This window comes from Montipora capricornis, chromosome 6, assembly GCF_036669925.1.
Source record: "Montipora capricornis isolate CH-2021 chromosome 6, ASM3666992v2, whole genome shotgun sequence".
In the NCBI taxonomy this organism is placed as follows: domain Eukaryota; kingdom Metazoa; phylum Cnidaria; class Anthozoa; order Scleractinia; family Acroporidae; genus Montipora; species Montipora capricornis.
Window position 1 is genome coordinate 26,372,144 of NC_090888.1, and position 10,000 is coordinate 26,382,143.

At 39.7% G+C, this 10,000-nt stretch overlaps 1 protein-coding gene across 1 annotated transcript in view; it reads left to right on the forward strand.

The window, feature by feature from the left end:
• LOC138051871 (ack-related non-receptor tyrosine kinase-like) overlaps nucleotides 1–10,000 on the forward strand; it is a 30,528-nt gene that overhangs the window by 4,239 nt on the left and 16,289 nt on the right. The window contains exons 2-5 of the mRNA XM_068898162.1: nucleotides 6,123–6,275; nucleotides 6,999–7,169; nucleotides 8,486–8,668; nucleotides 9,758–9,846. Of these exons, the coding sequence (XP_068754263.1) occupies nucleotides 6,123–6,275; nucleotides 6,999–7,169; nucleotides 8,486–8,668; nucleotides 9,758–9,846 (596 nt within the window). The remainder of the gene's footprint in view (nucleotides 1–6,122; nucleotides 6,276–6,998; nucleotides 7,170–8,485; nucleotides 8,669–9,757; nucleotides 9,847–10,000) is intronic.

Genomic DNA, 10,000 nt, shown 5'->3' on the forward strand with positions numbered 1-10,000 from the left:
CTTCTGAGAACAAACTGAAACGAGAATGGAATGGAAAGCACCAGTTTGAAGTGGAATGAGAAGAGGTGTAAGGTGATACACGTGAAGAGGGGACAAGTCGGGCAAGGAAGTGGAGATATGAAGATAGCTGATCTTAAACCTATCAAGAGCCTGGACCAAAATAACACCTATAACTTCCTAGGCGTCTTTTTTTTTTAATATTAAAAAAACAAATTGATATTAATACAGCAAATTAGTTACCCACCTACATAATTATAATATTACAACTAATATTACTAATACTAATGTTATAATACAAGTAATTAACACTAATAATTCCACTACAACTGATATCATTACGACAAACTAGAACTAAATGTTAACAAAATATAACTTAAATAACATATTGATAAGTGTTACATACGTCACATATAGTAAAACTTTAAATAATTAAGTTTTTACGAGAGGCGACACTATCCAGTTTAACTTCAAAGAAATCCTTTGTTTTTTTACTATTCAGACTTATATTTTTCCGTTTCACATTTTACAGCAATTTTCGTTTTAAATCCATATATATTTGAAAGAATTTGACTTCTTCTACAATCCCACAAGTACAATTTCCCAATCACAATTAGATAGTTTAATGCGGTTTAGCAGAAAGGGAGTTTTTTGGTATCATTTCAACTAAAACATCTTGTAACGAAAATCGAATGTTTTCCTTTAAAAGTTGGTGCCAGAATACTTCGAAGGCACGCCAGAAATCTATCAAGTAAGGGCAGAGATATAGGAGGAGATATAGCGTTTCTGGTTCAGATGAACAAAATGAGCATGATTCATTCATTTTAAAGCCAATTTTGTAAAGTTTAGCATTAGTGTAAGGAATGGAACTAGGAATTTTGTATTGAAATGCCTTAACATATGCTTCATGCAAGAGCAACACTATGCGGTATCGTAAAACTTTGTTTAACGTCCTCGAGTGTAAAATGAAATTCATTTTGCAGCTTGTTTACAATAGTTGGAAAAAGAGCCTTTCTGCTTACAAGTAAAGTATAATAATCTTTAGATTTGTTCTTTATCACATCAAATATATTTCGTCAATTTTTAGAGAAAGTTCAGACACCTGTTGTTGATTTATAAGTACTATTTTTTAAAATGGAAGGAATGTCGACGACCTGCCCAAACTAGAAAATTAGGTATAGAAATCCTGTTAGAAACTAGGGAAAAGGAATCTTTGTTATTTAAATCAAAGGATAGAACACTGTTATGAACTACACCAGCTTCGAAATAGCTTTTATAATAAACTGTTTTATTATTAATGACTATTTGATTGTTCCAAAGAATATAACGCCAGTCTTTTTCTGAAGAGAACGTATCCCTAAATCCTGACCATCACTGCCTTAGTTCTAGATAGAATAGAGAAATATTCAATGGAAGGATGGTAACATCATAATTGCAATGAAACAAGAAAAGGCCCCCAAAGCGTTCTAGATGATGTGTCAGATACCTTTTCCAACTTCTTAGGCGTCTTCGAAAACACCAAACAAGAGGATAAGCAAGTACTGGAAGCCGAAGCAAAGACATTCGTGTATCTGGTCCAGCCCATTGTCGGATCATGCAAAGGTAATGGCGTCCAATCAGTGCGCTTTACCAGTACTTACATACTTGATGTGGACACAAACTTGGCCGATAGCAAACACCCAACAGCTTGACCGAGAGGGAAGAAAGATCATCGTGGAGAATGGAGGAAATCAACCTAAGGGATCGGCAGCGATACTCTACATGTCCAGGAAGCTCGGTGGAAGAGGTTTCAAGTCCCTGGAGAATGAATAAAAGAACACTAAGATCAAAGCAGCAGTAAAGCTTTATTGCAGAGCTGACGCTATGATGGCAGCAGTAAGATCGTTTGAAGAGCTACCATACAGAATGGACGCCACTCCATCATTAAAGATGCTAAGAAGTACGCAGAGGAGCTGGATCTACAGTTGTGGTTAAACTTCCCTAACCCAACTGATAGATGGATAGATATATAGATGGCAAGAGCTAATGCAATTTATGGTCTGAGTTACAAGTGATGGAATCAAAAAGCTTAGTTGTGATAGACTGCCTGCTTCGAGAAGGCGTCTCCAAGTGGGCTTGATGTAATACGTCGCTATATGGAACAAACGGAAAAATAATTCGCATGGCGCGCTTCTGTAGCTGTTCTAACTCAGCGGATAGGTATGCGGGAAGCGCGTTGTGAAACACTGGGCATGCGTATTCCATTACTGGGCGGATACAGGTCAAGTAAAAGAGTAGCAGATCTTTGGTGGGAATATTCGTTCTCTTCAGTTGTGTAAGAAAATGTAACCGACTCGCTACTTTTTTACTTATTTGAGCAACATGACAGTTCCACCGGAGGTCGGATGATATATTTAGACCTAATAACTTAACAGTGGACACTATCTCTATTGCTCTCCCGTTAATAACAATGGGAGCAAAGTGCGCGGCTGATTTAGCGAACGAAATCCGTAGTTCCTCACAATTCGACTCGTTTAGCTGGAACTTGTTTTGGTTAGACTTAGCGATCAGTTCCTACACATCAGATTGGATACGGTTATCTTCCTTCTTGTCAACACACTCTGCAATAGTTGTGTCGTCCACGTATTTCCACAGTTCGGTGTTACTCTTGTTGATGTCAGCAATCATGAGAATAGACAGCCACGGCCCGAGCTTGGTTCCCTTTGGCACCTCTGGCGGTACATTCCTCCATTCAGACCAGCAATCTCCTCCCAACTTGACTCTCTGCGTGCGGTCAGTAAGCAAATCGATGATCCAAAACAATACGCCAACCGGCATGTCCAGGGCCAGCAGCTTCCTAGCGAGAAGCGCGTGGTCGCATGCGTTGTTGAGGATGGCCCTAAATCTCCGACTTTCTTGAGAATTGATGGTCGCAAATGCTCCACAACAACAAACTCCTCCGCCGCCACCTTAGAGAGAACGGGCGTTAACGAGATGGGACGCAGGTGTTTATTTACGCCCTTGATTGGTTTCTGCTTTGGGATCGGCACTGTATCAGCAGATTTCCAAGAAGGTGGTAAGCGTCTTTCAGCAAAAGAGCTGTTAATAATAGCTGTTACCGTATCGGAGAGGAGATCCGCATTATCCTTTAGCAACCATACAGGAATACCGTCAGGTCCGGACGCTTTCCTAGGATCGATCGATGCTAGCTGGAGGTAAACAGCATTCTCAGTAACGGCAAATGGTTGCGTGGTGGAATGGTCTTGCGGCTGCTGGAAAGTTTCAGTAGATAGCGGTGTAAAGTCTTGCATTGGCGAGAGAAAAGTATCATTGATCAGATTGGCCAAATCCGAGGCACTGACAGACTCCTCACATATGTGCTGTAATGATCTCATTAGCTCGTCCGAGTCCCTAACGGCTGATGACATGCCGCTCAGTTCCTTAACTTCTTTCCACCAAGCAGACGGTTTGCACTCCTTAAGCTGTCGTAACTTTGGAGTCGTAGTACCGCTGCCTGCAGATCTTACGCTCACGGTTCACTCGGTTCCGCAGGAATCGAAACATTGGTTGATTGATTCAAGACTGAATTAACCCAGGGCGGATCTCTAGAGTGGATCGTTTTAGATCGCAGGGGCAGGACACTCTCCAGACCATATTGGATTATAGACTGAAACGTTGTCACTTTCTCCGCGCTGCCTTGTGCGTTGCCAACGAGGGAGTGCGCGCCAACCTCGTGGAGGTAAGTGCGCATAGCCAAGCGATTGCTGGGTTTCAAGTCCCTTGTTTTGATTTTTAATCGCGAGTCGGACAACTGAGATCTATCCTTTGGCTGTACCTCTACAGACATGTGATCTGATAGACCGTGAGGAGGACGTTGAAAGGGGTCAAGGTCAAGCGATCTATCGCCTCGCGTGGAGAAATTAACAATCTGTTTGAGACCAAAACTATTTTGAAGGCGCTTGGTGTTTAGCCGATTGAAATCTCCAACAATAAGCAAGCCACAGTTGGGAAAACGCGATTCAATGGACGACAAACTCTGCCACAAATAATCTAAAATTGCAGGGTCGTTGTTGTTTGGCGGATGATAAATTGTTCCTAGCACAGTACAAGTGTATCCCCTCGCCGATGGTAAAGAAGTCGAAGCTAAGAAGATAAAGCAGGCATTCTACCCACCGCCTGCACGAGATACAATCATCGGACTCTGAGGACAGATGGCAAGGAAAGCTTATCAAGAACAGATGGGACGACGAGAACGTTGAATTGGAGGAGTGCTTTGCTTGGCTTTCTTCATGGAAGAATGGCCCAACGCGGGGGGCAAATCATTGTGTAATTGTTACTACAAATTTTAGTCGATACTGCGGCTGGTTACGGTTTGCCGCCCAGCCAAAGCTTTTATAATTTACTCTGGGCATCCAGACGTTTGTACTGCGATGATGATGATGATAATAATAATAATAATAATAATAATAATAATAATAATAATAATAATAATAATAATAATAATAATAATAATAATAATAATCATCATCATCATTTTTGAATCGGTTGAATACTGCTGGGCACACTTAATATAAAGGTATTGAATATTTCCGACCCCCGTTGGTATTGAAAAATTCAGTGTCAAGTAAGATTTATTTAATTCTTGTTTTGACTACTTAACTAATTTGAGAAATCAAACTGCGATGTCCCACCTTGCATGCAGCGAGAGCTAGTGAAATTTAACTAGACCAATATTAATGAGAATTCAGGTTAGTGATAATTTATTTATTTGCGTTAACTTCGGGAAAAAATACTTTGTTGGTGTCCTTTCGACAATGTAGATCGACAACAACGTCGTTCACGCAAACAAATGTACCGTTTCCGGTGGAAGGGCAAATGATTGACAGGATAGCAAAATTTGACTGCCGCGCACATTGCGGGAGCGGATTCCGTATGCACGGCGCGATCTTGAAAAATATCACCTTTATCACCCGATACAGCTCATCCTTCTTATTCTAGAATTCATGCACCTTTTTCAGACTCAAAGCATCAGTTGTTATAAATATTCTTTTATATTTTCTCTAGGGTAACTGGTTATCGCAACTGCTCTTGCAAGTATAAAACTACAGTCTTTTGAAATAAATGCTGCAGGGAAAACTGAATTGCGTTACAAAACCGAAATGTTCGACTTTTTTCGGATTGTTCCGTTTGACGGAGAATTCTCAGCAAGTCGCAAAAAACTGAAATAACTTTTTGCGACGGGTGAAATAGTGGTATCTGTTGGAAAAAAAACGAAGCAAAAATACTGTACTATACAGCACCATCATATTTAAAGGGCTACTAGGACCAAAAAATCAATTTGTCATTTTCCTTGGATTTCAAAACTATGTTTACCAAACAGCAAGTGACCCAATTTTTTAGCCGAGATAAAAAAAAAAAGAAGACACTTGTTTGCCTTAACTGAAATTTTCCTATTTACTGCTCCACCAATACTAACTTTAAAATCTTGAGAGAACTGGATCGATCAGAAAATGGCGTCAAATACTTACTACTTTAAAGGCGCCCGCAAAGTTAACAAGGAAACAATGTTGCGGAAGCAAATGTTTTCTCGTTTGCGGTCCCAGGAAAAAATTGTTGCGGAAGAAAAATTTGCTTTCCGGGTAGCAAAACATTGTTGCGAAAACATTGATTCCCGAAATATTTCCTCGGCGCGCAAACGAGGTAACATTTGCTGAGGAAGCAAAATTCAGAAACATTTTAGTTCCCGCTAAGCAAATTTTTCTTCCACAACAAATGTTTCCAGGGGTCGCAAACTGGGAAACACTCATTTGGTTCCACAAACGTGTTTCCGCAACGTTGTTTCCTCGTTTGCTGGAACTGTTTTTTGCGTATATGATAAGTTGCATTTTATTTTATTTTAAGTTTCTTTAAGCTAGTGAGTACATGACGTCACTTTTTTTTAGATCCAACCCTCTGCGGTCTATTCGGCCAGTTTTGAACTTGAGAAATGGAGGAACCGTGAAATCCAAAACTTAAAAGCTCAAAATGTTGCCAGTCATGTGTTAAGCAAACACACTTTCAAAATGTGAAGAAAAAGAGTAAGTGATTTGATTTGATAATAGTAGCACTTTAATTGAAACGATTATAATTTTCTTTTTAAAAAATAGTCCTCGAGAAGAGACCGTGATCATCGATGCGTCGAGAGGCAAGCCTTTCTCATTGCCCCGGAAGATCTGAAAATTGTCGATTTAATTGGTGATGGGCAGTACGGTGTTGTTCGGCATGGAGAGTGGACAATATCTCGTGGAGAAGCTAAAACTGTAAGCTTAGAAATCATTTTGGTCTTTGTCATTACAGTTTATATCGAGATTACCCTCGTTTATATTCTCATGTAAACAAACAGACAAACAAACAAAGATCCCAAATCTTTTCAATGATCCTTATTTGACAACAACAAATAGGATCCTGAAGGATGATTCTTTTTGATTTGGAATATTCCAGGTTTAATTGTTGTGAAGCACATTTTCTCTTAATGTTTTTCATGAAGAAAATGCACTACGCAAATTACAAATTAACCAAAAATTAATTAATGAAGGTATTACTTCAAGAAAGTGATCAAAAATACGGTCTCGACGTATTATGGCCCTTACATGCATTTGTATGTCGGACGAGCAGACTTCCAATCATGTGTAACGTAGTTCGCTAAATCAAATCAAATCATTCAAAATCAACGATTAAACATGCGTTTAAAATAAACCTGATAGGAAATATACTTGAATGTTCTTAGAAAACTTGAAATGGAAGTGAAACAAAGAAAAGGAATTTTCAAGTGGGTGGACATCGATATCGGCACGATCCATCATTTTGCATCAAGCACTAGCAATCCCTCGTGCGGGTTTGTTGCAGATCAATTAGAGGCGATGTATTCATCAGGCCCATTCTGATTGGCCATAATTCGGCGGGACCCGTGTTCTAAATTGAGACCGACCTGTCTTGGCTATTGGCTTCTAGTGTTTGTTAATTTTCTGGGACTTCGTTGTTAGGAACTAAAGGAAGTTGCCGTCAAATCCCTCAAGAACACTGCTGATGAGAAGTGGCTGAGTAACATCCTTCGCGAAGCGTTAACCATGCAAAAGCTCTCTCACACTAATATCGTCAAGTTTTATGGAATATCGTATCCTCCTGAAAGTGACAACACGAGTCCGTTAATGCTGGTATGTAGAGAGCTATTTATGTTGTTTTATTAAATTTTCTTCTCCTAAGCTTCCCACATTGCATTTATAACGTGCAATAGTTTCCGTCACATTCAAAATGGTTTGAGTCCGGAGACGACATACCTTGACGGAATTCAGTGATCTTCCGGGTGACTGTAGTCCTATACAAGAATGTTGTTTGTTAACGGCTTTTTAAGAAGCTTAGCAGTAACCTTTACACTCAGTGGTCTGATAATGAGATTTTAAATCAGAGGCTGAAATTGGCACACACCGGTCCTTCGCAGGACTTACATCACCCGGAGGATCAATTTACCATCAATATTATTCTCCGTCATTTGTCATATTATCATCCCTCATACTGCCAAGAAAATTCCTAACGCATCTCACGTCCTGCTAAACCAGTGTTGAATCTCCCCCCTCCCCTTCCCCCGTAGAACTCCTAGTGCTGCATAATTTAGTGAGTGCTTCAACAAGGTTCTTGTCGTGAAGGGATGCGATGTACATAATAATGCACAATAAGACAATACAATACAATACATACTTAAGGACGGTGCCTACTAATTCAAAGGTATTTTTGGACCGGTTTATGATTATGCAGGAAATGTATGTTCAAAGATAATTCATGAATAATATTTGTAAAAAGCTTTAACATACAAGGCAATGTACGGCATTCTTTCTCAAATTGAAGCTTTATTATCTCTCGAAAATGCATGGTTGCCCCCAATTTTCTTTTTGGATACCATGCAAGAGTACTTACAAAGATCAACTTTCTCCGGATAGTTTTAAACTGCGCAAAAATATCCCTGTATTAGTATGCATCGGCGATAGAAAACCCGAGTATCTCGAGATATGCAGAACGTATGCGCAATAACAATAGATGGTACCGTCCTGAACTGACTGATCACTACCCATAGGGGCTTTTCAAGGCCAATGAGACACAATCAACGCGAAACGGCAGGACAGAACAACAATAACAACTGATAAGAATCCCAGCTGGCCAGAGGCAAACCAAGGACCATCTGCATAGAATAGATAGACATGACAAATTTGTTGTCGTGCGTGGATGCAAATGACAGAAGTGGCAAGGAGAGTAACGTATTTTATAAAACGGTGATTGGGCCTCATCGTGTCAAAACCTGATGCAACATGAACATGCGTATTGACGGTAAATTGGGAAAATCATTTACGAATGTGCAACTAGAGCCGTTAAACGGCTTACCATAGTCCAGAAAGAGTTGCCTTAGATCCTAAAACATCTTGGACCCGCACAAGAATTCATCAATCACAAATTCACTTAAGATACTACTTATTTGCAGGTTACAGAATTTGCCCCTCTGGGTTCATTGGAACAGAACTTAAAAAACAAAGGGGTATCCCTTGTGTCAACACTGTGTAAGTTCGCATCTCAGGTGGCACATGGCATGCATTACTTGGCGAGTCAGAACTTGATCCATCGGGATTTATCCACAAGGAATATCCTTTTATTCAAACAAGACCTGGTAAGTCCCTTTTTCTCTTTTCCTCTCATAAACGAAACGTTAAGATTCCACTCATAAATTCATGAATTGCAAGCGAATACGACAGTTTTAACGTAACTTGCGTAGCGCATTTGCACTGTGAACAGAACGTATTTATTTTATTTTATTTCCTCCAATCCACAATGCAATAAATGTAAGCGCCAAACACATAGAGAGATTAAAGTACCAGGAATAATTAAGTTCATCTTGTCAATTAGGCGATTTCCGAGTTGATGTCTGCCTCCTGTTCAAAGCGAGTCTAAGTGCGAAGTTTTTGTGATGGTATTTAGATCTACTTAAAAATATGAATGAAAACTAATTTTCATAAGAAAAACTTCGCACTTAGACTCGTTTTGAAGATGAGGCGGACATGGACTCGGAAATGACCTATTACGTGGAAAGGAGATGGGTACACCCAGTAACTCGACGTCATAATGGTCGCAGACTTTCACTGTTCGCTTCTCGGACTCAGATTCTTAAGTTATTTTATCCTCAAACATTGCACAGGAGAAACGACGAAACAATTTCGCTGGATCGTGTGGTTGATTGTGCCTCAAAAATTGCACAGGAGAAACGACGAAACAATTTCACGGGATCGTGTGGTTGATGTAATCCACTTTCACTTGCCAGCCCAGAGTTAAGATTAAGGGCTTCATATCGTGTTCAACTTCACCCAAAAATGGTCAATATTACCATTAGTCGTTCGGTTTTTGTCCTTCGACAAGTAATGGTCAGTTTTTGCTCATCATGATTTTGAAGTTGATCAGAAACAGGACCAACCAATAGGCTTTTTGCTGGTATCCAAAACACATTCTCAAATCAGTGTTATTTAGCTTTTTTATCCACAATACGTTGTGTCTGTCAAGGCAAGAAGCGTTTCCTAGTTAGCTGCTTCTCCTGCATCTGTGCATCCCGGATCTTGAGTCCAGAATGCCACAAAAGTAAAGTATGTTTTTAAACTATGACAATGAGTATTAAAGCACGTAGTATCCAAAGCAAGGTTAAGGAATGACTATGCTTAATTTTAATTAAATTTGAAAACTGACCATGTATGTTTGATTTGATAACCAGGTGAAGATCAGCGACTTTGGTTTGGCTCGATCGCTGGAGAATAATGAGGCCAGGATGGTCAGCCTATGCACGCCACTTGCCTTTGCTTGGTATGTATTCTAGTCAAGAGAAGACGAGGTAGGAGAACGGATCCTCATGCCCCATCATAGTTTTTAAAAATCTATTTTTAGTTTCACAAAGCTATTTTAAATTCTCGTTCTCCATGCCACGCATATTTAAAACTTCATTACGTCATTACAACTG